The 27,404-nt window shown below is 68.7% G+C and overlaps 2 protein-coding genes across 2 annotated transcripts; one reads left to right on the top strand and one right to left on the bottom strand.

The window, feature by feature from the left end:
• Positions 1-187: 187 nt before the first annotated feature.
• On the top strand, positions 188-23,250 carry PIEZO1 (piezo type mechanosensitive ion channel component 1 (Er blood group); the record flags this gene model as incomplete). Its single annotated transcript, XM_082005791.1, has 49 exons — positions 188-251; positions 6,739-6,834; positions 7,960-8,086; positions 8,441-8,479; positions 8,571-8,733; positions 9,825-9,963; positions 10,096-10,309; positions 10,443-10,608; positions 10,826-10,930; positions 11,042-11,302; positions 11,387-11,647; positions 11,718-11,829; positions 11,965-12,143; positions 12,223-12,371; positions 12,558-12,737; positions 12,815-12,903; positions 13,126-13,283; positions 13,358-13,534; positions 13,672-13,797; positions 13,886-14,086; positions 14,159-14,363; positions 14,498-14,602; positions 15,044-15,197; positions 15,703-15,946; positions 16,103-16,199; positions 16,304-16,472; positions 16,557-16,646; positions 16,788-16,876; positions 17,086-17,157; positions 17,624-17,727; positions 17,801-17,942; positions 18,223-18,303; positions 18,394-18,569; positions 18,646-19,013; positions 19,088-19,346; positions 19,425-19,613; positions 19,867-20,167; positions 20,284-20,401; positions 20,490-20,637; positions 20,729-20,943; positions 21,079-21,237; positions 21,315-21,462; positions 21,563-21,751; positions 21,836-21,928; positions 22,036-22,208; positions 22,298-22,420; positions 22,504-22,583; positions 22,690-22,888; positions 23,001-23,250. 49 exons carry the CDS (start codon positions 188-190, stop codon positions 23,248-23,250), a joined length of 7,746 nt encoding a protein of 2,581 aa, XP_081861917.1.
• Positions 23,251-23,316: 66 nt separating this feature from the next.
• On the bottom strand, positions 23,317-27,312 carry LOC309409599 (cytoplasmic tRNA 2-thiolation protein 2-like; the record flags this gene model as incomplete). The annotated part of the gene is made up of 15 exons (XM_082005770.1): positions 23,317-24,097; positions 24,181-24,239; positions 24,316-24,382; positions 24,463-24,550; positions 24,639-24,730; positions 24,825-24,916; positions 25,024-25,155; positions 25,286-25,421; positions 25,499-25,770; positions 25,861-25,970; positions 26,234-26,294; positions 26,368-26,427; positions 26,512-26,590; positions 27,084-27,158; positions 27,233-27,312. 15 exons carry the CDS (start codon positions 27,310-27,312, stop codon positions 24,034-24,036), a joined length of 1,467 nt encoding a protein of 488 aa, XP_081861896.1. The 3' UTR covers positions 23,317-24,033.
• Between the last annotated feature and the right edge of the window lie 92 nt (positions 27,313-27,404).

Below are 27,404 nucleotides of genomic sequence, written 5' to 3' on the forward strand. Positions count from 1 at the left end.
GGCCAGCCCGCCGGGGCGTGGGGGGGCGGGCGGCGCCGGTTATAAAGGCGGCGGGAGCGGGGCGGGGGAAAGCGCGTCCTTTCGCTGCGCTCCGGGACCGGCCAGCGGGGCCTGCCCTGCCCAGCCCCGGCACGGCTCGGTGGGGCTCGGTGGGACATGGGCCGGCCCGGCGCCGCCGCCTGAGGGGATGGAGCGGCGGGCGCTGTGCGCGGGGCTGTACTGGCTGCTGCTGCCGCTCGCCCTGCTCGCCGGTGAGTGCGGCCGCACCGCGCGGGGGGTGGGTGGGGTTCTTTTTGGGGGGAGGAGGGTAGTGTTTGGGGTGCACTGTGTCTTCCCTCTCCTTCCCCCCCCCCCCCCACGCGTGAACCTGATCGCGGTGCTCCCCGCGCCGGGGGAGGTAGGTGGGCGGGTGGGTTAGTGGGGGGAACGCGTGGGCTCCCCGGCCCCAGCCCCACGCGGGACCCAGCCCGCTCTCGGGAAGCGCTGCAACGTCTCTGGGCCGGGTGTGGGGGCAGCGCCGCGGGTGTGCGTGTCGTTCCCCCGAGCGCTCGCTCCCCCGGGACCCGGCGCCCGGGGGCCGGTTGGGGCTGAAACCGTCCCGCCGCGTCACCCCGCTCCCTCCTCTGCCCCTTGCAAGGTGGGGGGTGAGGAAGGAGCCGGGACAGCCCCGCGACACTCGGGGGGCAGCTGGCACCCATCCCGGCTCCATGGCCGGGCACCCGGGCACCTTGGCCGCGGTGGCCCCCTGCGTGGCTGCGGCTCCAGACCCGTTTTAAGCAACACTGGCCTTCGGAGGCAGATCCACCACCCACCGAGGCAACCGTCTGGCTACCGGCCTGGAAAATACCCGTGTCCTGGGACGCGCCGAGCAAGAATCGGCTCTTTGAACCCCGCTGCTCGGGGACGCTCCCTTTACCTTTACGTAGACGCAAAGGAAAAACCTCTCCGTAAACAGGATTGTTCAACGGGCTCCTTGTGCCCCGGCATGGGCAGGGTCCGGCCGCTGCCACCGGGCTCGTGCCGCCCGTGCCGGGGGGTCTGCGGCCCTGGGAAGCGGTGGCATGACTTTTGGGGTAGTGTCACCTGGAGAGAGGGACGTGTACCCGACGGGAGCTGCGTCCAGCCGAGCAGCCCCTGTCCCGGCTGCGTTTCGGGGAGCCGGGCTGGGGTGCGCGGCGCTGGCCGTGCCGCCAGCGCGGGGTGAGCCTCGCTGGCGGAGGAAGTCGGTGACTGTTGAAAAAGCTTCTCTTTACGTGCTCTGGTTCGCTCGAGGAGTGACTCAGTGCATCGCGCAGGATGCGAGGAGGTTAATTATAACCCTGCCTACGAGCGGGGCTGGGAAGGGAAGGTGGCCGGGCGCCGCTTGCACAAGGCCTCCCCGGCCGGTGGGGTGGCAGCCGCCGCGCCGGGGCGCGGGAGCTGCCGGCCACATCCCATGGGTGCACGGGGCGACACGTGGCCTCGGGGCGCGGCCTCGCGCGTGGGGTCCTCGTGCCCCAATTATGCCGATTTGACCCCAGATCGTGCCAGGCTCGCTTGCCCTCTCGCCCCGGGCCAGCACGGGGTGCTGTGCCGGCGATCCACTGTCTCCCGTGGCCGGTGGTGTTGGCATTCGCCCCCCCCCCCCCGCCCCGGTGAGCTCTTAGGGGGCTTGTTTAAATTTGGGGCCCCGCTTGGGCGCGGACTGTCCTGGGAGAGCAGCCCCCTCCCGCTCCGGCCGTGCGGGTGTCCCCGTGGGGTCTGGGGCCTCGCAGCCACACCGAGGGGGGAAACTGAGGCACAGGGGGGATGTGGCTCGTCCCGCCGCACCTTGGCGGGGAGGAAGAGCCCCGGAGCACGACCTTCCTTCCCTGGCAATTAGGCTCTTCCCAAACGTCCGGAGGATGTTTGCTCGCAGCTCGGGGCGGGTGGAGGCGTGGGAGCTGGGCCCCACGGCGCGGCTCGGGCTGCCCCCCCGGCTCCCCGCGGGCTGGCACAGGCACGGACCCCCACGGTGCAGCTCCCAGCCGTGCCATGGGCCGTACCCCCAGCCGGTGCGGGGAGGTGCCTCGGCTCTGCCCTGCCTGGTGGGGATGCTGGGGTGCACGGAGCCGGCGGGGGCACATCCCACCCGTGGGGGGACCGGGGTGGGGACCAGGCTGCTCTGTGCTGGGACCCCCCCAGGCTGAGTGATGCTCTCGGCTGTGCCGGTGCCCAGCTGGGTGCTGGCAGGCGCGTGGGCTGCGGCCGGCTGCCTCCTGCGGTCAGGTGCTTTTTATAAAATGAAGGGAAATAAAAAAGAGGAGGGGAACAAAAAAAAAAAAAGTAAAAAAAAAAAAAAAAAGCCACCGCTGCCTCCAAGAGCAATAACTCCTGTTTCCTCCCCAGGCGCACAGGGGGATGGGAGGCGCAGGGCCGGCTGCCTGCGGCCTGCCCGGGCTCTGCCCGGGCTGGGGTGCCCGTCTCCCCGGGACTGAGCCTCTTGCAAAGCCCCTGCACGGCCCCACTGAGGCGGGTGACTCTGGGGGGGCTCCCCGGGCGTGCAGCGGGTCCCCACGCTGCCCCTGGGGCTCGCCCCACTGCCTGTGGCTGGGGAGCGGCTCTGGGTGCGGGCAGGCTGGGCTTGCAGGGGCTTTATCCCTCCCGAGGTCTGCAAAGCCTGGGTTTTGCAAGGCCGGGTTTAACCCTTTGCCTCCTCCGCGCCCCGGTCGCGGCAGAGTCCCGGGGTGCCCATTGGGGCTGGGCGAGCAGGGGGGGGTGTTTCGACGCTGCCTGGCGCTGCCGCATGGCAGACACCGTCACGGCCCCGGGCCGCGCATGGGGAATATTACGGTGGATCCGCGAACGTCGCCGCGCGAGGGGAATGCGTGCGCGGGCGCGCACGCGGGAGGCGTGCACGGGCATCCCGGCGCTGAGCCTGCAGCTCTGGGGACCCCGAGGGCTGCTCCGGCCTCTTGGCGAGGGCTGTGCCGCCCCGGCGTGTGCCCGGTGTAGGGGCTGCAGCCGCGGGGCTGTGGGTGTCCCCAGTCACTCGGGTGGCAGCGAGCAGCCGTCCCCAAAGCCGCTGCGTTCCCTGTCCCATTGCGGGAGCCGCTGGGCTTTCCCAGGCTGGCAGCCGTGGCACCCGCTGGCACCCGGCCCGGTGCCCTCCTGGGGCAGCTCCCGCGGCATCCCCAGGGAGCGGGGCCGGCTGCTGCCTCGGCACTGGCAGGAGCGGGATTAACTTTCCACAAAAACAGGATATGGTGGGTGAACCGGCGGGGCTGCTCCCTCTTCCCAGAAAGAGGAACCGGGGCTGGGAACGTGCTGGTGGCTGACTGTCCCGGCGTGGCCGGCCCCGGGGCTCGCTGCTTGGGGGTTGCCTGGATTTTGGGGTGGGGAGAAATGCCATGGGAAGAGCAACTGTGGTGGGGGTTCGTGAGCCTGTCTCTGGTTTGGAGCCAGTGGGTGCAGAGCTCAAGGTCCTGAGTGACAAAGTGACACCCCGGGGACCCCATCCGTGTCCCTCCGGCCCTGGGGACCCTGGCTGGGGCCGGTTAGCCGGGAGGCAGGACCCAGCTGCAGGGAAGCCACTTGGCAGAGCTGCCTGGCTCTGGCAGCAGGTAACGGGCCTGTGTGAAAATAGCAGGGCAGGCAGGGAATTAAAGAGCTCTGTTAATTAATCCTGAGTGGCCGCAGGTCCCCGCAGAGCCAGCGGCTGTGCCGGTGCCAATCGGTGTATGGGCACAGGGCGGATGGTGCTGCGGGGCCGGTGCACGGTGCCCCCCCGTTGCCGGCGGGGTCCAGGGACCCCCTTTCCCCATGCAGTTGGGCATGGATCCGTCCCAGGCAGCTGGCTGGGCACGGGATGGTGCCCGGTTTGCGGGGAGGGGGCTGCGCCAGACCCCGATACTCTCCCGCAGCCGCCCTTCCCACTCTTCCCCAGCCCAACTGCAATGGGAGGGACCCCGCCACCGGCTCTCCCCGGCTGCCCCCACCCTTGCTGCCGGGTCCTTGCCTCCCCCTGGGGTCCCCGATGACCCCCTTCCCCTCCCACAGGGAGATCTCAAGGGGAGATTAAAGGCCGGCGTGAAGGAAACCCGGCACATCCCGCCCAGCTCCTCAGCGCTGCGATTTATCCTCCTCCCGGCACATTAACATCGTTAATATTTCAAGTGCTGTCGGCTGCCAGCGCCGGTGGCGGTGAGCTCCCCGGCAGCGTGGGAGCTGAGCGGCTGCTCCCGACCCCCCGGGGTCACCAGGCTGGGGAAGGGGGGGTTTGGGGTGCGGATCCGGGATGACCTTGCTGGGGGTACAAGGGGGACGCTCAGCGCGGGCCAGATCCTGCCCCGTGCGTGTGGCAGAGGTGAGACCGTGGGGTAGCGTGGGCGATGGGTGCCCCTCGCATGGGGAGGGGGACAGCGGGTGCCACGGTGCTGCACCCACCCACTCGCCTGGCTCCTCGTGGGGATGATGGGTGCGGGAGGGCGGGTTTTGCCATGGGGCTGCTCTCCCCATATGCCAGACTGGTTTTTCTCCCCACGCCGGAGCTTTCCCCGCTGTCAGCACGGTGGGGAACCGGTTTCCTCCGACTGCACAGGATGGAGCACCCACGCACCGCCAGCACGGCACGCCTCGCGGCAGCCGGCCCTGCCAAGGATGGTGCAAAGCCGGGCACCACGGGTGCTCCCAAACCGGCCTGCGCCGTGCCGGGGAGCTGCTCCCTGTCCGGCACACCGTCAGCATCTTTTTTTTTTTTCCCCCTTTTTCACCCTCAAGCCCTTAAAAGCTGGTTGAAGCCGGGGCTGTGGTGAGCGCTGACCACCCTGCCAGGAGCTTTCCCGGTGATACCCCAAGCCGGGGCAGAGGGGGAGCTGCCGGCCAGAGGGTCCCATGGGTGCTGGCTCAGCCCTGGGGTGCCAGTGGGGTGCTCTGCATTTGCGGGCAGCTGCTGCCAGCCCTTCCCAATGCCTTAGGTCTCCCCACAGTGCCCACAATCCCAGTCCTCCCCGCAGGTCTCGGGCAGACCCCAGTCCAGGCGATGCCAGCGGGGCTTCGGCACAGCTGGTCCCCTCCGCTTCACCGGTATTCGCCCCAGGCACCCAAAGGACCCTGCCCTGGCGCAGGGGTGGGCTGCGGGGTCGGTGCCAGGACTGGGGGTGCTGGTGCTGTTGAGGGGGGGGCTGGCTGGCTCCCGCATAAGCCGGAGTGACGGCTCGCCTCCGCACCGGGAAGGCTCCTCTCGGCCCTGTCGCCGCTGGCGCGGGAAGGGGAATATTTGCTCCATGAGATCATGGTTTGCCGAAACGTAGCCAGTAGCCAGTAACCCTCGGTGGCGTGCGGGGAGGTGACACGTCCTGGGGTCACCGCAGAGAGGCGGCTGGTGGGATGGTGGTCCCGGTCCCCCCACCCGTGCTGGGGGGCTGCCTGCGCTCCCCAGGGAGGGGAGGCAGCTGGGGACCCTGCTGTGGGGCCGGAGCTGGGCTTTCTCCCCAACGGGTGCTGCGTGGGATGTGCCCTGAACTGCCGGGTTCATTCCTGCGTGCCTCCCCTCCCACCATGCTCCGAGGATCCCCCGCCGTCCCTGGGGTGCTCACGGGGGGCTGCACCGGGTCCCCCCCCGGCTGTGCTGTCCCTCGCCCCAGGATGCGCCGTCCCATTGAAACCGCGTAAACACAGGAAGGGCCGTGCCGGGCTGGCGGTGCTGAGCACGTCCCCTGGCACCCAGCCTGGCCCCCCAGCCCCACAGGGCCGGGGGCTGCCCGCTTGGCCCCCTCTGCCTCGCCCCCTTCCCAAGTGGAGTGCCAAGGGGAGCGTGTCCCTGCCCTGGCCACGCAGAGCCAGGGTCCCCCCTGCCCAGAGTGGAACGCACAGACATGTCCCTCTGGTTTGCCGGGGAGAGGATGGAGGGGTGACCTGGGACTGCCTGGAGCAGGGGGACAGTTAAAAAGCGAAGCCGCCCTGCCCATCACCGTGGCCTCATGGCTGGGCGGCCGCAGGGCTGCCCCACGGCTGGTCCCAGCTCGCACCGATACATGTGCCGGTGTCTGTCACCGCTCACCCGGTGTATGCATGCAGCCGACGGGAACGCTGTGTCCCCAGCCATGGTGGCAGCTGCCCCGGGACGTCCCCGCTGTGCAGTCCCCATCCCTGTCCCCGCCGGCAGCAGCTCCGCGGGGCGCTGGCTCAGCCCCGCTCCCTGCCCAGCTCCTCCGACGGTTTCACGCCTGCAAACAAGCTGTAATTTAGGTCTAAAAATAAGCGAGGGGGAAGGTGGGGAGCTGGTGGCGTGCCCGGAGCGGGGCTGGGCGCAGGTGAGGGGCTCTGCCAGCCCCGGGGTGGCCACGGGTGGGGGTCCCAGCCCCGCCGTGGGGTCCCTGCAAACTTCGGTACGGTCTTGCAGGAGCGATGGGGGAATGCGGCAGGTTTTGCTCATTGCTCTTGTCCCCTTGTCACCCCACACGTCTGGGACATCTGGTGACCCTCCCACCCCGTGCCACCCGTGGAGGTTACCGGGACTGAACCAGCCGGGGCTCCTGCCCGTGTTCCTCCCTTCCCACCGGCATCTCGGGACTGCCCCGAGATGTCCCGTTCGGGACTGCCTGTCATTTTGGGGTATCCCTCGCCTCCTGCTTGGGCGTCCCTTGCCATGCAGGTCGGGGTGCCATCCTTGGGGGTCCCTGGGCTGGGCGGGGGGGTGCAGCTGGGTGCCTGGTGGGGTACAGTGCCTTCCCCGTGCAGCATCCCCGGCCCTAACCCTGCCTGTACCTCTGCCCTCAGCCTGCCTCTTCCGCTTCAACGTCCTCTCCCTGGTGTACCTGCTCTTCCTGCTGCTCCTGCCCTGGTTCCCGGGGCCCAGCCAGCGCTCCGCCGGAGGTAAGGGGCTCCGCCTGGGCTGCGGGGACCGGGCAGGGCAGGGTGGGCAGCGGGGGGCTGCCAGCTGCCCTCCGGCAGCTACCTGTCCTCCTTCCCCGCGGTTTCGCCCGCACCGGGCAGTGTGGCTCCGCGTGGCAGCCTCGCTCTGTTAATTATAGCCCGGCGCGGCTATTAATAGTCCTGTAGCTACAAAATGGCCAGTTTTGAGCCCCAGCCTTATTAACCAGAAACCTCAGGGCCGGGCTGCGCCCGCCGGCTGGGCAAGGACGTACCACGAGCAGCCCCTCCGCCCTGCCCGGGCGCGTTCCCCCCCCGGTGGGCGTGCGTGGGGGGGCGCAGGGGACGCAGCAGGGCGTGGGACCCCCGCGGCGGGTGCCCGCAGCCCTGCCGTCTCCCTGCCCTCTGCGCCAGGCTGAGCCGCGGTGTAACGCAAGCCGGCAGCGCCTGGCACGGCCGCAGCTAAAAGCTCTGCCCTCTGAATATTTCATGGGCTCGCGCGGCTCCGGAGCCCGGGCGCTGCCGAGAGCCTTCGCGCGGATTTACAGGAAAAAACAAGCGGAGGGAGAGTTTTTGGCCCCCGGCCGGCGCGCAGCTGCGGTGGGCTCGCTGCCTGTCCCGTGGCCAGGAAAACGGGCGCGCGGCCCGGGGAGGTGGGTGGGATGGGGGCATGGCTGCAGCTGGTGGAAGGTCTGAGGGGGTTTGAGGTGTGGGGGACCCCCTGGAACCCACCCGCAGCCCCTCCCGGGATGTTCCACCGGGGATCGGGATGGTGAGCTGCTTCCCGATGCCGGTCGCAGTTCAGCGGGACTGGGAAGCGCCCGGTGCCAGCTGGGTGGGAGGGTGCTGCAGGGGCAAGGGGAGGGAGTGTGGTCCTGGGGCCCTGCGTTGCCCCGTGCCTCAGTTTCCCCAGGAGCGCAGTAGAATGGGTGCTCTTACGCTGTGCGGGATGCACGCTGAGGCGTGCAAGGTCCTGCTGGGACGCTGTCCCTGGCGCAGACCCCTGGCATCTCTGGGCACGGCCGTGGTGCACCCCTTCCCGGCTCTTCCCGAGGGTGCTGGGTCCCCGCTGGGGATGCTGGCGCTCCCCGGGGCCACCTCCGGCAGTGGGTTGCCCATGTCTCGCAGGTCACACCAGCCGCCTCCTCAAAGCTCTGCTGGGGACCAGCATCCTCTTCCTCCTCGCCCACTTCGTTTTCCAGATATGCCTGTACACGCTGCCCGTCCTGGACCGGCTGCTGGGGCCCAGCTGTGAGTACGGGGCGCGGGGGCTGGCGCCTCGCCCCGCGAGGGCCCGCGCCTGCCCTCGCCCCCCCGCACCTCTGCTCCCCCAGGCTTCACCCCCTCCCCGCGGGGCTGGAGCCCCAAGCTGGTGCCATGCGGGTGCAGGGGTCCCATCCTGCTGGGTGCTGGGGGCCTGCTGAGGCTCTGCAGGGTCACGGCGCGGGGGGCCGTGCCGCGCCAGGGTGCCGGCTCGGTGGCCGCTGCACTGGGCCCCCGTGGACGTGGGGCGTGCTCCCCATGGGGAGGCCGCCTGCGCCGGGTGGGCTCGGAGCTCGCCCGCGCGGGGTCTGCCGAACTCAGTGCCCCCCTGCTTCCCCGCAGGCAGCACCTGGGAGGTCCTCGCCCGGCACGTTGGGGTCACCAGGTAAGGGTACCCCCGCGGTGTGGGGCTGGGGGCTGGCAGTGGGGAGACCCCCCCCCCCGAGCCCTCCCCTGCCCTGCTCTCCCCTCCTCAGGCTGGACTTGAGCGACATCCCCAATTCGGTGCGTCTCGTGGCGCCCGACGTCGGCATCCTGCTGGTCTCGTCCCTCTGCCTGTGCCTGTGCCGCCGCCTCGTCACCAAGGCTGGCGCTGCCGCCCGCGGCCGGAGGCCGGAGTCCCTGGAGCCCCTTGAGCGGGTGAGAGCCCACCCCGGCGCCGGCGGCAGCGTCCCACCCGCCGCATCCCACCCGCCGCGTCCCACCCGCCATGTCCCACCCGCCGCGTCCCGCCAAGCCCCTGCCAGCCTCCCCGGGGCACGGCGGCCGGTCCCCATCCCCTACCCGGGGAGGGCAGCCTGGGGCACGGCCGGGCTTGCCATGGAGATGTCCCCGGTGGCTGGGGACCCGGCCTGGGGCAGTTTCGGCCGCCCGGCTGAGCGGGCAGCGGCGGAGGGCTGGGTCATCATCGCGGCACCTCGTATGGGCCGGGGTGACTCAGCCGCGGAGGAGCGCCCGTGTTTGCTCCCGTGTTGCCATAGGGATCCCGGCAAACAGCCCGGCCCCACGGCACGCTTGGTGCGGGGCTGCCCACCCGTGGGGGGAGCGTGGTGCCCTCAGGCTCCGGCTGGCACCGCCACACCAAAACCCTTGGGCTCAGGAAGGGCGGTGGGGCGGGCAATCGTGGCGTGCTGGCACCCAGCTCGAGCTTGCCAGCAGGGTGCAGGGCTGGGTGCCGTGATGTGCCGTGCCATGCCAGCCCTGCCTGGCGCTGCCAGCAGGGCGCCGGGACGCTGTGCTCGTGCCACCGGGGTCACCCAGGCAGACCCAACCCCAAGTCGATGGCACCCCCCAGCTCAGCAAACACCCCTTGGGACTCAGCCCCGTTTTGGGGTGCTCCCCCCTGGTCCGGGCTGTTGTGGCGGGCGCTCGCCTGCCCGGCTCCGGCCGTGGCCGGGCTGTAACCGGAGCACCGGCCGACGCGAATGCCTTCGGCGTGAGCGCGGGGCCAGCGCGGGAGGCAGCCTGGAAAAAACCTCAGTACTGGGAACCCGGGCGCCGGCGCCAAGAAAAACAGCCGCCTTTTGGAGGCGCTTTCCAAGCGGCTAATGAGATAAACACGGCCAGGTGCCGGGCCGCGCGCCCGCGCAGCGCCGGGCCGCGCGCCGCGGCCGTCCACCCGTGCTCTCCCTCAAGTGGGGAAACTGAGGCGCGGCCAGGAGCAGCCTGGAGCTGGTGGGCTGCCCGGGGTCGGGCCGCGGGGCTCACACCGTGCTCCCCTCACCTGGCAGGGGGAAGAGGAGGACGTGGAGCGGCGCGGCGGCGCGGCGGATGCGGACGCGCCGCTGAGCGCCAGGCTGCGGGTGACGGCTCACTGGCTGCTCTGGGCAGCCGGGAAGGGCCTGGCCATCCTGCTGCTGGCCTTGGCTGGTGGGTATGGGGCGTGGGGGGCATGCGGTGAGCTGGGGGGGGGTCTCGGTGGCCACGCCGCCGGAGGCGACGCTCGGTCGCGGCGGGGACGCTCGGCCGCGCACTGACCGCCCGCGGGGCGCTGCTCCCCAGGGATCACCCTGCCCTCCGCCTCCTCCAGCGTCTACTACCTGCTCTTCGTGGGGCTGTGCACGTGGTGGGCCTGCCACCTCCCCGCCAGCCGCCCGGCCTTCGACACCCTCTGCGTCCTCGTCGGCGTCTACGCCGGTGGCCACCTCCTCTGCCTCTATGCCTACCAGGCGCCCTTCGTCCAGGGGGTCTTCCCGCCCCCCAGCATCTGGGCACGGTGAGTCCCTGGGGAGGGCGGCCGGAGGCTGCCCGGTGAAGCCGTGTGCCGTGCCAGCGCCGGGATGGGACCCTGGCTCATGGCGGAGGTCCCGGTTGGGGGGCGTGTAATGCCGCCCGCTCCGTCCCTGCAGGGTGTTCGGCTTCAAGGACATCGTCCTGTACCGTAACTGCTCCCGGCCCAACGCCCTGGTGCTCAACACCGGCCACCCCTGGCCCGTCTACGCCAGCCCCGGCATCCTGCTCCTGCTCTACTACACCATGGTCACCCTGGTGAAGCTGCGCCGGCTGGATGCCAGGGTGAGGGGCTGCAGGGCCGAGCCGGACCCCACGCTGATGCCTGGCGTGCCCCGCTGCTCTGACTGCCCCAGCCCCGGCACCGCGGGTGCCCGGCGGAGGGGAGGTGGGGGGCGGTGGGTGCCTGTGGCTGGGGGTGCCTCGGCAGGGGGACGGGGCATGATCCTGCTCCCCCGGTGGCTGCAGCGGGGTGCTCTGAGCTGGCTCCTGCCCCTCGCAGAGAACCATGGCGCCGGCACAGCCACCGGCGAGGTGCCCGGGGAGGGAGCTGGTGGAGCTGGAGAGCTGGCCCAAGGACACTGACGGCGTGGCTGAGGACACCAAGGTGGGTTTGGGGGGGCTGTGCCCCCCGAGCGATGCCTGAGTGGGGGGGGGGATGGGTGTGGGGTGCTCCGGGGGTGCCGAGGTGGGCTCTGAGCCCTCTCTGCCCCCCCAGCCCATGCTGTCCCCCAGCACCGAGAAGCCGAGCAGCGGCGCTGAGAACTGCACCGTTCACGTCATGGGCAACTCACCACAGCCGGGTAAGCCCGGCCCCGCCGCCTCCCCCTGCCCAAGCCCTGCCCGCGGCCTCGGGGGCGGCTCACGGTCCCCCTCCCCGTGGCCAGGCAGGAGGCGTCCGGCGGAGCGGCTGCCCCTGCACACCCTGGGCCACGTCGTCATGACCCAGAGCTACGTCTGCGCCCTCATCGCCATGATGGTAAGGGGCTGGGGGGCGGGAGGGGCGTGGGGGGCACCTCCCGGCCTGAGCCCGGGCGAGCGGCCGCATCCCGCCTGCCTGCAGGTGTGGAGCATCACCTACCACAGCTGGCTGACCTTCGTGCTGCTGCTCTGGGCGTGCCTCATCTGGACGGTGCGGAGCCGGCGTCACTTCGCCATGCTCTGCTCGCCCTTCCTCCTCCTCTACGGCATCGCGCTCTGCAGCCTGCAGTACGTCTGGGGCATGGATCTGGCCCCCGAGCTGCCCGCCCGCGTTGGCTTCATGAGCCTGGAGCAGCTGGGGCTGGTGCACCCCAAATATCCCTGCTTGGACCTGGGGGCCAAGGTAAGCCCGCTGGCCCTGTCCCCGTCCCCGCTGGCCCCCGGCTGGCCCCGCTCACCGCCTGTCCCCGCAGCTCCTGCTCACCCTCACCTTCTGGCTGCTGCTGCGGCAGTTCGTTAAGGAGAAGCTGCTAACGAGGAGGTGCCCGGCCACCCCGCTCCTGGAGGTGACCGTCTCGGACGCGGGTGAGGGCTCCTGGCGTCGCCCGTCCGGAGGGACCCTGCGCCGGGGCACGAGCGCCCGGAGGCGGGCAGCTGCCGGAGGGGTCACGCACGTGTGCCCCCCGCCCGGCTGCCTGCAGCCCCCTCCCTGCCTTGCAGAGCCCAGCCGGCAGCGGGACGTGCTGAAGGCGCTGGGGGCCCTGGTGCGGGATTTCTACGCCAAATACTGGATCTGTGTCTGCGCCGGCATGTTCATCGTGGTGAGCTTCGCCGGGCGCCTCGTCGTCTACAAGATCGTCTACATGTTCCTCTTCCTCCTCTGCCTCACCCTCTTCCAGGTGGGGGGGGGGGCTGGGGACCCTCCCTGTCCCCATCTCCGGCCCCGCCGCGGCCCCGCCGACGTCCCCGTCCCCGCAGGTGTACTACAGCCTGTGGCGCAAGGTGCTGAAGGGCTTCTGGTGGCTGGTGGTGGCGTACACCATGCTGGTGCTCATCGCCGTCTACACCTTCCAGTTCGAGGACTTCCCCATGTACTGGAGGAACCTGACAGGCCTCACCGATGAGCAGTGAGTGTCCCCGACCCGCCACGGGGTCTCTGCCGCCGGTGGCACCGGGGCATGGCTAAGGGATGCGTCGCACGTGGGGAAACTGAGGCACGGGGGGAGTCGGGGTTGAAGCCCGGCGTGCGGGTTTGGTGCCCGCGCGGGGTGGGATGGACGCGGCCCCGCGCTGACCCTCCCTTCCCTGCCCAGGCTGGGCGACCTGGGCCTGGAGCAGTTCAGCGTCTCCGAGCTCTTCTCCAGCACCCTCATCCCGGGTTTCTTCCTCCTGGCCTGCATCCTCCAGCTCCATTACTTCCACCGGCCGTTCATGCGCATCACCGACCTGGAGCACGTCCCCGCCGCCACCCCGCCACGCCGCCACATCCCCAGGTAGGGCCCCGCACCGGGGTGACCCCCCCCGCACCCCGAGAGCCCCCCATCCCCATGCTGAGCCTTCCTCCCCGCAGGCCTGAGGACCTGCACGGGAGCCGACTGCTGCGGGATGCGGCCGCTGCCGAGAGCGCCAGGACGGGTGACTCCGACACCGCGTCACAGGGTACCGGGCAGGGACCGGGGGGGACGGGGTGCTGTGAAGGGGCCGGGAGGGGATGGGGATGCATTGGGGTGTCCTTCAAGCCAGGACGGGGTAGGGGGATGCAGGGATGGATTTGGGCATCCTCCAAGCCAGGAAGGGGCTGGAGCAGTGCAGGGATGGCTTGGGGTGTCCTCCAAGCCAGAGTGGCTGCAGGGGTGTCTGTGGCGGTCCATGTCCCCGCAGTGCCCACCAAATGGGGGCTGGTGCTGGAGCGTCTGATCGTGCTGGGCTGGACCTTCTCGAACACGCTGACCCGCGGGCAGGTCTTCCTGGGGCGCCTGCTAGAGCTCCATGTCCTCAAGCTGGTGGCTCTCTACACCATTTGGGTGGCCCTGCAGGAGGTACCAGCCTCAGGACCCTGGGGTGGGGGGGCTCAGCCAGGCCCCCCAGGGTGCTGACGTGGCCACTGCCCCAGGTATCGCTGATGAACTTCTTGCTGGTGCTGCTGTGGGCCTTCGCCATGCCCTACTGCCGCTTCCGCCACATGGCCTCCTGCCTCTCCACCGTCTGGACCTGCATCATCATCGTCTGCAAGATGCTCTACCAGCTCAAGATCGTCGACCCCCGCGAGTACTCCAGCAACTGCACCCAGGTGCCGGGGCGGCCGTGCCGGGGGGATGCCCGGTTCTTGGGGTGCTTGTGGCGGCACAGGGAGGGCTCCCCAGCTGGAGGTGGGCTCTGGCGGCAGGGGCGAGGGGTGCTGATGCCCGGTGGTGCTCCCCTTTGCAGCCCCAGCTCAACGGCACCAACCTGAGCCCGGAGGAGCTGGGCAACTCCACGCTGTACCGCGGCCCCGTGGACCCTGCCAACTGGTTCGGCATCCACAAGGGCTACCCCAACCTGGGCTACATCCAGGTGGGCACGGGGACACCGACCATGGGGACTGTGTGTGGGGATGCTCGGCGGCTTGCCGTGGTCCTGAGCACCCCCTCGCTCCCCCCAGAACCACCTCCTGGTGCTGCTGCTGCTGGTGTTCGAGGCGGTGGTGTACCGGCGCCAGGAGTACTACCGCAAGCAGCACCAGCTGGTGGCCCCCGTCACCGAGACCATCTTCGAGGACATCTCCCGCGAGCACCTCGACCATGGCCTCGGCAGCTGTGCCAAATACTTCCTCAACTACTTCTACTACAAGTTTGGCTTGGAGGTAGGGAGCGGGCACTGCAGGGGGGTCCCGCTGCGTGCTGCACCCCAGGGCTGAGCCTCTGCACCCCCCCAGATCTGCTTCCTGATGACGGTGAACGTGATCGGGCAGCGGATGAACTTCATGGTGATCCTGCACGGCTGCTGGCTGGTTGTCATCCTAACGCGGCGCCGGCGGGCGGCCATAGCCCGCCTCTGGCCCAAATACTGCCTTTTCCTCGTCATCTTCCTCCTCTACCAGTACCTGCTGTGCGTGGGCATGCCGCCTGCCCTCTGCGTGGGTAAGGGGCCAGGGACGTGGGGGGCACCCATCCTTTGCTGGGCTCGGGGAGGTGGAGGTCGTGCATGGGCGCAGGCTGCCCGCCCTGGGTAAGGGGCTGGGGGGCCGGCACCAAGCGTGCCCGCTGCCCCCCAGACTATCCGTGGCGCTGGAGCCGGGCCCTCCCCATTAACTCGGCGCTCGTCAAGTGGCTCTACCTGCCCGACTTCTTTGTGGCCCCCAAATCCACCAACCTCATCAGTGAGTACCCTCGCCCAGCCCCGGCAGCCCCCTGCCTGCGGGGTGCCCTGTCCCCCCGCTCCAGCCCCTGCACCCCCCCCGCCCGTGAGGCAGCCCCCAGCCCCAGCCATGGGGGTCCCATCCTGCCCCCCAGGAGAGTGAGCAGGGGGAGGTGGGAGGGCAGCCAGGAGGAGTGGGAGGAGCTAAATGAGCCACACCCCCTCGAGGTGGAGCTTGGCAGATGCCCACTCCCTTCTGGAGAAGGCAGGTCCTGGGATGAGCCACAGGCTTGGGAGGAGTTTGAAAGCCACACCCCCCGGAGGAGGAGTCTGATAGCCACGCCCCTTAGAAAGAGGGCTTCAGGAATCTCGCAGCCAGGGGAGGCGTGGCCTGGGATGCCCCACGCCCTGGGGAGGGGCTTGGTGGCTGCCCCGCCCCTCGGTCTGAGCCATGTGCCCGCAGACGACTTCGTGCTGCTGCTGTGCGCGGCCCAGCAGTGGCGGGTGTTCGAGGCCGAGCGCACCGAGGAGTGGCTGCGGGCGGCCGGCGAGAACGCCGACCGGCTCGACCTGGAGCGGGACTCTCGCAACCTCACGCCCAACTTCATCCACTGCCGGTGGGTGCCTGCTGTCGTGTGGCATATCACCGGGACCCGGGGACAGGCTGGGGTCATGGGGTTGGGACCCCGCCCTGGGATGGGACCCCTCAGGGTATGGACAGGCTGGGACCCCCAGGCAGTGGGACCTGCTGGGCTGGCATCCTCTAGCATGGGCTTGGGACCCCTTTGGGCCAGGAAGGCCCTCCCCCCCGACACTGGGCTGGGACAGGACCCCCTGCCACTAGGATGGTATCCTCATGTCTGGGACAGGAGCACCCTGAGGCTGTGCTGGGACCCCTGGGGAGATGCTGTGGTGATGGTGCAGGATCCCTGTGGGCACTGGGACCCCATAGGCTGGGACAAGGCACTTTTGTCCCCCAAGATAGGGCTGATGTGGGGACTGGGACCATGCTGGTTTGGCAGGGGTGTCAGGTAGCACCTTGCTGCACCCCGAAACTAGGCGGTGCCAAGCATGGGTGCTGGCAGAGGACGGGGACCCTGCTCTGAGCGCCCCATCCCGCAGGTCATACCTGGATATGGCGAAGGTGGTGGTCTTCCGCTACCTCTTCTGGTTTGTCCTCGTGGTGGTCTTCATCACTGGGGCCACCCGCATCAGCCTCTTCGGCCTCGGCTACCTGCTGGCCTGCTTCTACCTCCTCCTCTTCGGCACCGCCATGCTGCGCAAGCCGGCACGGGCACGCCTCGTGCTCTGGGACTGCCTCATCCTCTATAACATCACCGTCATCATCTCCAAAAACATGCTATCGGTGAGGGCTGCTGGGCCCCAGCCATGCAACAGCCCCTGGGCTGCTCCTTGGGGACACCCACGCCATGGGCATCCCCCGGCGAGGGGATGGGCGGCAGCACCGTCCCCCTCTCACTGTCCCCGGGCAAAACCCGTGCTCTGCCCTCTCTGCCCGCAGCTCCTCTCCTGCGTCTTCGTGCAGCAGATGCAGAGCAACTTCTGCTGGGTGATCCAGCTCTTCAGCCTGGTCTGCACCGTCAAGGGCTACTATGACCGTGAGTGCTGGCCTGGGGGGGTCTGGGGGCTGCCCTGCCTGAGCTAGTGGGGCTGGGGGTGCAGGTTTGGGCTGCTGTCTGACCTGCCTGCATCTGCCTGCCAGCCAAGGAGATGGGCAAGGACCAGGACTGCTCGCTGCCCGTGGAGGAGGCGGGCATCATCTGGGACAGCATCTGCTTCTTCTTCCTCCTGCTCCAGCGCCGTGTCTTCCTCAGCTACTACTTCTTGCACGTCATGCTGGACCTCCAGGCCTCTGCATTGCAGGCCTCCAGGTGGGGCTGGGGTCTCGGAGGGTCCCCCCATGGGTGCCGGGGTGCCGGTGCCCCCCTCACCCTCCCACCGTTCCTGTCCCGCAGGGGCGTTGCGCTGTTCAAGGCCAGCGTCCTGAAGAGCATGCGCTCCCACCGGCAAGCCGAGAAGAAGTCGCTGGCCCAGCTGAAGCGGCAGTGAGTGGGTTTTGGGGGGCACCTGGGACCCCCCCTTCTGCAGCCGCCAGCACCCTGGGGCACCCCTGTGTGGGTTGGATGGGTGGGGGTGCCCCTGGGGGGCTGGGGTGAGCGGGCTCCGCAGCAGCCTCTGCCTGGCAGGATGGAGCGGATCCGAGCCAAGCAGGAGAAGTACCACCAGGAGCGGCTGCCCGGTGGCACCGGCGAGGGGCAGGATGAGGCCAGGCCAGGTGAGAGCCAGGTGACACCGTCCCTCCCATCTCCCCACTCCTTCTCCGGGCACAGCAGGGTGACCCATCGCAGACGCCTGTCCCGGTGGAGCCCCACGGAGCATTGCGGTGAACCCCCCTTCCCTGCCCCCCCTGCTTGCCCCGTGCTGGGGGTGGGTGCACTGAGCGTGGCCGTTCTCGGCCTCCCACCCCCGTCTGCCATCCCACAGCACCCGGCGGCCCGGCGGACCCTTCCCGGCAGAGGGAGCGGTGGTGGCGGCCATGGTTAGACCACGCCGCAGGTACTGCCCCGGTACGGGGGCTATAACGGGGCGCAGCCCCTCGGCAAGGTCCCTCCGCCCGGGACCGCTAACACCCGCGGGGAGCGGTGGTGACGGTGCGTTCGGCAAGGTGACGCCCTGCATGTCCCCCGTCCCCGTGCTGGGCCGCGGGGCACTAACCAGGGCGTCCCTGCTTCCCAACACTAACGGGGTGTTGGACTGGGGGGTGCCGGGCAGGGTTTGGGGTTACCGGCATCGGTCACCTTGCAACACCGGCGCTGGAGGGACCCCAGTTTCAGGACGTGGGAGTTGAGTCTTTGTCCCCAACGGGGATCCCCATGGGTGGCCTCGGCACTGCGCTGGTGGCACCATGCCAGGCAGAGAGCCCTGGGGGGATGGCGGCAGAACCAGCCTCGGTGCCGGCTGTGCCGTGACACCCCGTGCCATGGCACCAGCCATGCCGTGACACCCGGTGCCGCCCCGGCAGTGCTGCATTCGGGGGAGTACTTCCTCTTCGAGTCAGACAGCGAGGAGGAGGAGGAGGTGGCAGTGCCGGAGGAGCCGCGGCCAGGCAGGCAGAGTGCCTTCCAGGTGAGCGTGGTTGGAGGTCTGGGGGGGTCTCATGGTGCCCACGAAGCGCTGATGGCCCCTCTCCCCCCACCAGCTTGCCTACCAGGCCTGGGTGACCAACACCAGGACGGCGCTGCAGCAGCAGGAGCAGCTGGAGCCGCCCGATGCCGGCGTCGCTGCGGGTGGGTCTGGCTCACCCCAAAATGGGTCTTGGGGGGCTGGGAGGGGACGCAGTCGTGCCCTGCGCCCACTGTTTGCCCTGGCTGCTGTTGGCATCCCGTAATGGGCCATCACCTCAGCAGGGTCCTGGCATGTGTGTGGACTCTCTGATGGCTACAGTGAGGTTGGGCACAAGCCATGCAGCTGTCCTTTGGTGCCTACACTGGTTTTCAGGCTGGATGGGGGGCACAGGGGATGGGGTAGTGAGCAGGAGAGCCCCAAGATGGGGCCAGAAATGATGTCCATCCCCTGCTGAGCCAGTGCTACCCCTTCCCGGGGTGGATCTGACCCTTACAGGGGACAGCGGAGCGAGGGAGGAGGATTTGGAGGTGCCCGAAGAGGCTGAAGTCCAGGAGGAAGAGGAGGAGGAAGGCTCCGGTAGGTGGGCGGCAGGACCTCAATGCAGGGGGATGCTGGGGGGGTCTGAGTGGGCACGAAGTGACCCCCTACCCCCTCTCCTCGCCCCAGCAGAGCGGGGCAACGTGGTGCAGCGGGTGATGAACACCCTCCAGTTCCTGTGGGTGCTGTGCCGGGCCATGGTGGACGGGCTGACCCAGTGGCTGGACGCCTGCACCCGGGAGCACGCCGACATGTCCACCGTCCTGTGCCTCGAGAGATACGTCCTCACGCGCCGGCTGGCCACGGTGAGCCCGGGGGGGACACTGGCGCACGGGGAGGGGCGGCAGCCCCGCGGTGGCACTGAGCCCCTGCCCGCTGCAGGGAGAGGACGTGCACCGCGGGGTCCTGGACGAGCTCTACCTGCCGCCGCCGGAGGAGCCCCCCGAGGAGACGAGCCTGCAGGGAGCTGGGGGTGCGGACCCCCAGAATGGCGTCGCTTCCAGGCAGGTGCATAGATACCCCCGAGGGGGCAGCCGGCAGCGCTGCGGGCAGGGGGCTCACCCCTGTCCCCGTGCCATCCCCAGCGGGCACCGAGGAGCCGCCCCCGCCCCGGCGGGATGCCCGCTGCCCGCCGGCAGCCGGGAGCAGGTGACAACCTGGGGGTCCCAGGAGGACGTGGCCGGATCTCAGGAGCTCCTGGCCCTGCCCCAGAACCGCAGCCGGACGGCCAGCGAGCTCCTCCTGAGCAGGTACGGGGACGTGGGGCCGGCGGGGCCGGGGCTGGGGGGCGGTGGGGCCGGCTCACCCCCCCTGCACCCCGCAGGCGTCTGTACTTCCCCGAGCTGGAAGAGTCGGAGCAGTTTTATCGGTCCCACAACCGGTTCCTGAAGCTGCTGCTGGCCGGGTACCGCTGCGTGGCCGCCCACTCCGAGCTGCTCTGCTACTTCATCATCATCCTCAACAACATGGTGACCGCCTCTGTCATCTCCCTCTTCCTTCCCATCCTCGTCTTCCTCTGGGCCATGCTCTCCATCCCCCGGCCCAGCAAGCGCTTCTGGATGACTGCCATCATCTTCACCGAGGTGGGCAGGGGGTGGCCGGGGAAGGGACGATGCCACCTGGCCCTCAGCTGCCACCCACTGACCCCAGCATCCCCGCAGGCGATGGTGGTGGTGAAATACCTCTTCCAGTTTGGGTTCTTCCCCTGGAACGGCTACGCCATGCTGGTGCGCAACGAGGGCAAGCCCTTCTTCCCACCTCGCATCCTGGGCTTGGAGAAGACCGACCGCTACATCAAGTACGACCTCATGCAGCTCCTGGCGCTCTTCTTCCATCGCTCCCTGCTGCTGGTGAGCCCTGGGGCACGGGCACCACCGCGGGCATCGCCCGGGTGGGCGTCCGTGGGTGCTGGAGGTGCTCCTGGAGGTGATGGGGGCTCTGGAGAGCATCCAGTGGGTGCTTGGTGGCTCTGCTTTGGTTTCCACCCAAGGCACCCATTGCTGGTTGGGTCCCTGGGGTGCAATGGGAGCTGATGCTGTGGGATGGGGGGTGAGGTGTGTGGGGCATCAGGAACCCTGTCCCCCTGACCGCGGCCCTCCACAGTCCTATGGGCTGTGGGACCACGAGGAAGACCCCTTCCCCAAGAAGAAGGCAGAGGTGGAGCAGGTGGAGGATGAGGAAGAGGAGGAGAGGCGGGAGGAAGCAGCATCCCCGCCAGTGCCGGTGGGTGAGGAAGGGACGGAGGTGCTGGCAGAGCCGAGGGCGCTGGGTGCAGCCTTGGGGCCGGAGCCAGAGCCGGAGGGCGATGCCGTGGGGCAGGAAGAGGGAGCCGGGGCCATGCAGCTTCGCTTCAGGAGGAAGAGGTGGCGGGGGAAGAAGCAGCTGGAGGCGGCTCCAGAGGAAGGTGAGTGATGGTTCCCATCCCTCGAGCCCCGGTGAGGGGCAAGGCTGGTGTCCTCTGGGGCAGGACACAGCCCCACAGGACCCAGGGCTGTCGCCCACACTGTGCCTCACTCGTAGAAGATGGGGGGGAGGAGGCAGAGGAGGAGGAGGTGGAGGAGGAAGAGGCAAAACAGAGCCACGCTCAGAAGAAACTGAAGGCGTTTGGGCTCCGGGTCAAGCTCTTCTTCCTCACCATGTGAGTGCCCCATGGTGCTGGTTGGGCTGGGGGTTGTGGGGTGCAGCCCCCCGCTCACCCATCCCCTTTTGTCCCCTGCGCCCTCCAGGGCGCAGAACATGTACCAGCCGGTGCGCGGGTTCTTCCGGGACATCCTGCACACCCAGCACCGGGCAGCCACCGACGTCTACGCCTTCATGTTCCTGGCCGATGTGGTTGACTTCATCATCATCATCTTTGGCTTCTGGGCCTTCGGGGTGAGCAGAGGGGGTCCCGCAGGGCACCAGCTGGCCAGCTCCCATGGGGGGGTCAGGCTGGGCCGTATCCTGAGCTCTCCTGCATCCCCAGAAACACTCGGCGGCTGCCGACATCACCTCCTCGCTGTCAGATGACCAAGTGCCGGAGGCCTTCTTGGTCATGCTGCTCATCCAGTTCACCACCATGGTCATTGACCGTGCGCTCTACCTCCGCAAGACCGTGCTGGGCAAGCTCATCTTCCAGGTCATCCTGGTCTTCAGCATCCACCTCTGGATGTTCTTCATCCTGCCGGCCGTCACCGAAAGGTACCGAGCATCCCCCGAGGATGTCCCCAAGGGCACAGCATGGTCCTAGGGTGGCACCTTTGTGTCCCCAAGCCCATGTGGTGGCCTGGCCTGGCCGGGGAGGTGGCCGGAGGGGGTGACACCTCCCTCCCACAGGTTGTTCAGCCTCAACACGGTGGCCCAGCTGTGGTATTTTGTGAAGTGCATCTACTTCGCGCTGTCAGCCTACCAGATCCGCTGTGGCTACCCCACCCGCATCCTGGGCAACTTTCTCACCAAGAAATACAACCACCTCAACCTCTTCCTCTTCCAGGGGTATGGCATAGGGCCACACGGACCCCCGGGTGCCCAGTGGGTGCCGTGCCAGCCCCCTCTCCTTGCATCCCCCCCAGGTTTCGCCTCGTGCCTTTCCTGGTGGAGCTGCGGGCCGTCATGGACTGGGTCTGGACGGACACCACACTGTCCCTCTCCAACTGGATGTGCGTGGAGGACATCTACGCCAACGTCTTCATCATCAAATGCAGCCGTGAGACAGAGAAGGTATGGCCCTGCTGTGCTAAGAAGGACCCCACAACATGCCCCGTGTTGCTTGGGGTCCCCCCAAGCCCACCTGGCACGACGTACTGTCTGCCCCCCCCAGAAGTACCCCCAGCCCAAGGGGCAGAAGAAGAAGAAGATCGTGAAGTATGGCATGGGGGGCCTCATCATCCTCTTCCTCGTGGCCATCATCTGGTTCCCGCTGCTCTTCATGTCGCTGGTGCGCTCCGTGGTGGGCGTTGTCAACCACCCCATCGACGTCACCGTCACCCTCAAGCTGGGGGGGTACGAGGTGAGGACGCAGGAAGGGTGCCGGGGTCCCCAGCCAGGATGCTGGGGTCCCCTGCCCCACTGACAGCACCCCGTGCCCCCGCAGCCGCTGTTCACCATGAGCGCCCAGCAGCAATCCATCCAGCCCTTCACCCCCCAGGACTACGAAGCCCTCACCAACCAGTTTGAGAGGCAGCCGGTAACTCCCCCACCCCAAAATCCCGTGGCGGGGGTGCCCCGGGCTGGGGGTGCCCCGGGCTGGGGGTGTCGTGGGGTGGGAGCTGAGCCGCGCCCCCCCGGTGCCAGGTGGCCATGCAGTTCATCACGCTGTACGGCTACGAGGACATCGTGACGGCCCGCATCGAGGGCAGCTCGGGCTCGCTCTGGAGCATCAGCCCCCCCAGCCGGGAGCAGATGCGGCGGGAGCTGCAGAACGGCTCCTCCGACATCACCCTCCGCCTCACCTGGACCTTCCAGAGGTACCGCCGGCACGCGGGGTGGGGGGACAGCCCTGCCGGCACCCCCGCACACACCCACCCTCGGCCTCTGCTGCCCGCTCTGCCCGCAGGGACCTGGGCAAGGGGGGCACGGTGGAGCACACCTTCGACAAGCACACCACCGACCTGCAGCCCGGCGCGCCCCAGCGCCTGGAGCTGGCCCAGCTGCTGCAAGGCACCCGCGACACCCCCGTGTGAGTGTCCCCGGGGAGGGGGCGGGGGGGGCCGGACCCCCCCTCGCGCCCGTCGGGAGGATGCTCACCCCACTCTCTTGCAGGCAAGTGCCCAAACTCTTCCCCAAATACATCCGGGCGCCCAATGGCCCCGAAGCCAACCCCGTCAAGCAGCTGCTGCCAGGTGGGTGCCACGATGCGTGTGTGTCCCCCTCCCCCAAAAACTCCATGTTGGGGGCACAGCGGCGGCCGTGCTGTGCCCTGACGCTGCCCCCCCCGCCCCCCGGCAGATGGGGAGGACAGCTACCTGGATGTGGAGGTGCAGCTGAAACGGGAGCGGGCGGGTGCCGGCCGCAGGGGCGACAGCTTCTTGGAGTGGTGGGTGGTGCGGCTGAAAGAGGCCCCCCCCCGCGATGGCAACATCCTCCCCATGGTCATCTTCAACGATAAAGTCAGCCCCCCCAGCCTGGGCTTCTTGGCTGGCTATGGGTACGTTGGAAAGGGCGCGTGGGGTTGTGATGGGGGACCACCTGGCTGCACCCCAAAAAGGGTCCCAAGCTGGGGGGCGTGGGATACAGGATGCACCCCCCGGCTCTTGCAGGATCATGGGGCTGTACGTCTCCATCGTGCTGGTGATCGGGAAGTTCGTGCGGGGTTTCTTCAGCGAGATCTCGCACTCCATCATGTTCGAGGAGCTGCCCTGCGTGGACCGCATCCTGAAGCTGTGCCAGGACATCTTCCTGGTGCGGGAGACGGGCGAGCTGGAGCTGGAGGAGGAGCTCTACGCCAAGCTCATCTTCCTCTACCGCTCCCCCGAGACCATGATCAAGTGGACGCGGGAGAAGGAATAAGGGGAAGGGGCTCCAGCCCCCCACCCCTTCCCAGAGCCATCACCGCTAATGCCTTAACCAGCCACCCCCTCAAGCTGTGGCCGCATCCTGCCGGGGGAGGCAGCAGGCCGCAGGGCGCCCGGCGCTCGCTTTTAGGGAGGATGTTTTTCTTACGTTGCTTTGAAGCCGTCCGACCTGCGGAGACCACGTTGTGCCTTCCCGGGGCTGGGGGGGACACACAGGAGCTGGCCCCCCCACCCGCTGGGCACCCCTGGCTGCTGGGCAGGGGGTCAGGAGCTGGCCCGTGCCCCCTCCCCACCCTCCCCAGCCCTGCTCCAGAACCAGGTTGAACTCAAAAAGCAATAGCCCCCCACCCCAGGATGGGGGGCCCTGGGTCGTGGCCCCCCCAGGTGGGGTGGGGCTGGCAGCCCCAGCCGGACTCTAGACACTTGTTGTGACTTCGGTGGGTTTTTTGTTTGTTTGTTTTTTTATTAATTCAAATGGTTTATTTATACAGATATCTAATAAAACAAAGTTGAGGCCTCCCTGGCTGATGTGGGGTGTGGGGGGGACCAGGGACCTGCGGCCCTGGGCGTGCCAGCACCCCTGGTCCCTGCCAAATAGGGGCTGGGGGCTCTCCCTGCCCCCTGGCTGTAACCAAAATGGGGTGTAAAAGCAGCTGCCTGGGTGCCAGGCATCCCCGGGGGCTCTGGTTCCCCACCAGCCTATGGGGCACCCTGCCCCACCTGTGCCCTAGAGGGCTGGGGTTCTGTGTCCCCCATTGGGACACAGTGGGGGACAGCTTCAGCTCTTGCCGGGCTCCTCGTCCACCAGTGGGCCCTCCTGGCTCTGCTGCTTCAGCTCCGCTCTGCAAGGGACGGACACAGTGGGGCTGGACGGCCGCGGCATCAGGGGCTGAGCCAGCGGGGAGGGGACCCCTGTCGCCCCTACCTCTGGATCCGGCGCTGGGCTTCGGCGCGCACGTAGGGCGGCAGCGTGGTGAGGGGACCCTGCAAGAGAGGTGCTGTAGGGATGGGGACCCCCATCTCCGAGGAGAGCCGCCCCGCTGCGCCCCAAAAGCCTTACCAGTTCCTTGAAGGTGAGGCGGCAGCTGTAGCACAGCAGTGGGATGAAGGCAGCTCTGCTCTCAGCCCTGTGGGGACAAGGACCCTCAGCGGTGCTGGCGTGGTGGCCCCAGTGCTGGCACGGCATCCCCCCAGGCTGCACACTCACCCCGCTGCCGGGGCGTCCTGGCAGCACCCGTCCCCCGCCGGCGCTGGCTCCTCCATGATCAGCGTCGGCTCCAGGGCCAACTCCTCCTCTGCAAGAGCCGGAGGGCAGGGGTGTGCTTGGGGGTGCATGGCTGCCCCCCCAATATCCTCCGTGCCCCCCACTGCCCCCCGACTCACCCCCGGCGATGTCCAGGCCGCACAGGCAGAGCAGGCAGCGCTGGGACTCGCTGCTTGCTTTGGCTGGAGCCGGGCTCAGCTTCTCACCCGTCCTGCAGCCAACGTGGAGGGGTGAGCGGGTGCACCCTGCCCACCCCCAAACCCCCCCTCTCATGCTGGCGTGCCCCCGCGCAGGGGATGCCATACCGGTAGACGGTGCTGATGGTGGAAGGGAAATCCTCCTGCAGCCCCAGGAGGAAGCGCTCCATCAGGCGGTGGATGCTGGGCTTCTCCCGGCGCTGGGGGAGCAAGTGGAGAGGGCAGGGGTGGCACAGGGGGGTCTCATCCCTGCCGTGGGGACGCGGAACTCAGGAGCCCCACCACGGGGGACAGGGGACACCCCTACCTTGGTGGGGAGGGGTGGCGTGATGATGGTGGGGACGTCGAAGAAGTGGTTGTAGAAGGCAATCTCCTTGGCCATGTACTCCCGCATGGGACGCACCACCATCACATCGCCATGGCGGTTGTCCACAAAGCCCTGCAAGTGTATGGCTGCTGAGGGCCCATGCTGCCAGCAAGACCCAAACCCACCCCACGGCATCGTGTCACCCCTCCAGGCAAAGATGGCCATCCCCGGCTCGGGGACAGGGTGCCAGCGGGCTGCTCACCGTATCGACAGCGAGGAAGGCGCCACGACCCAGTGCCAGGCTGGTGAGGAGCTTGACGGCCACGCGGGTGCAGCTCTCGCCCGTCATCACCTTGGCGTAGCCCCTGGTCCGGGCCGTCTGCAGGATGAGGTGTGTCCTGGGGGACAAGGTGATGCTGTCTCAGACGTACCGCGCCATATCCGGTACCGGCGCTGGGCAGGATCGGCCCCTCACCGCAGCATCTGCAGCAGCTCCTCTCTTGCTGTCGGTGTCTCCACCGCCTCGAAGAGCCGCAGCAGCTCCTGGGTGTGGGCAGCGGTGGGCAGGCGGGGGGCAGCTCTGTCCTCTACTTGTGTGCCGAGGCTGGTCAGCGCGGTTCCACCGTCCCTGTCCCCCTCCTGCCGCTGCTGCTGGATGAAACCCTCCACGGCCTCCTTGTAAGTAGGGCCGGGCTTGCCGGATCCCCCCGATCCCGGCCGCAGGATGGATGCGGGCAGCTCCAGTGCCTGTGGGACAGAGAGAGGTACCAGGGGGAAGCTGGGGGCAGCCAGGCATGTCCCCCTTACCCCAGCATGTGTTTCCCCTTGCCTCCGTACCTGCTCCAGGTGGGCCAGGTGGTAGGGGAAGCCAGTCGCCTGCAGCAGGGTCTCCATGCGGGCCAGGCTCTGCTCCCGCTGTGCCGCGCTCTGCCCGCGCACCGCTCCCTCTGCAAGGCAGGCGGGCAGTGCTGGGGCCACAGTGAGGAGGGGGCATCTCCCTCCCACCCCCGGGCGAGGGGGACACCTCGGGGTGCCACAGCCTCGCTGGGCTTGGTGGCAGCCCCCAGCCCTGGCACGGCGCAGCTGGACCCTACGGCTGGGAGCGGGCAGTGGGGCAGGGAATAGGCAGTGGGGCTGGGAATGGGCAGCTGGGCAAGGAGCAGGCAGGGCTGGGAACACGCAGCAAATGGGCAGCGGGGCCAATCCTTACCATCAACGTAGATGAGGCCGGGGACGAAGCGGAGCCTCTTGGCTGTCTCCCGGCTGAGTCCCTGGCAGAGGCACAGGGTGAGGGGGGTGGGTGAGCCGTGCCCCACCCAAACACCCCATTGCCCCCACTCTCACCTCCTGGACCTGCCGGAGCATGGCGCTGGAGGCTGGCCCCCCCGACAGTGCCAGCAGCACCTGCGGGGACACGAGGGACGGTCACTGGTGGTGCCACCACCCAGGTCCCCCCAACATGCGTGTGTGTGCGTGTGTGTCTGGTACCTTCTCTCCCGGGAAGATGACGCGGTTCTTGCCCAGCATTGCGCGGAACTTGTGCACGAAATAATCACGGAAGCAGCCGCTGCGGGGACACGGGGGCGCAACCCTGAGCCATGGTGTGTCCCACGGCCCCCAGCCCCCATGGCCCCAAGTCCCTGTGTCCCCAGGCCCCCGTGTCCCCAAGTCCCCGTCTCCAAGCTTTGATGTGTCTGAGACCTGAAGTCCCTGAGACCCAATGTCCCCAAGCCACAATATTTCTGCGCCCTGCTGTCCCCAAGCTCTTATTTCCAAGCCCTACTGTCCCCAAGCCTTGATGTCCCTGAGACCCAATATCCCCAAGACCCAATGTCCCCAAGCCCTGATGTCCCCAAGCCCTGATGTCCCCAAGCCCCGTCTCCAAGCTTTGATGTCCCTGAGACCCAATGTCGCCAAGACCTGCTGTCGCCAAGACCTGCTGTTCCTGAGACCCAATGTCCCCAAGTCCTGATAACCGAGACCCAACATCCCCAAGCCCCAATGTCACCAAACCCCGCGTCCCCGCACATCGCAGCCGCCAGCCCGCTCCAGTCCCTCACCGGCAGAAGGCGTCCCCGAGGCGGATGACGAGGGCGGCAGAGCCCTGCCCGCACTTCACGCAGGGTCGCGGGTGGCTGCGGAGACACGGGGGGTCACCGGGGGTGGGGGCCGTCCCGGGGGCCATCCCGGGCCCGGGCCGGGCTCCCACCTGAGTGCCGGGCCGCGGCGGCGCCGTGCCGGTGCCGTCTCCTCCCCGCACCCTCCGCCGTCTCCATCCACCTCGTCCATGGCGGCTCCGCTCCGTCCCGCTCCGCTCCCGGCGCGCAGCGATGACGCCAACGGCGCGCGGTGGCGTCAGGGCACCGCCCCCCCCGCCGCCG

The sequence above is a fragment of the Phaethon aethereus genome (assembly GCF_964289735.1).
Source record: "Phaethon aethereus genome assembly, chromosome: 13".
NCBI classification, from domain to species: Eukaryota; Metazoa; Chordata; class Aves; order Phaethontiformes; family Phaethontidae; genus Phaethon; species Phaethon aethereus.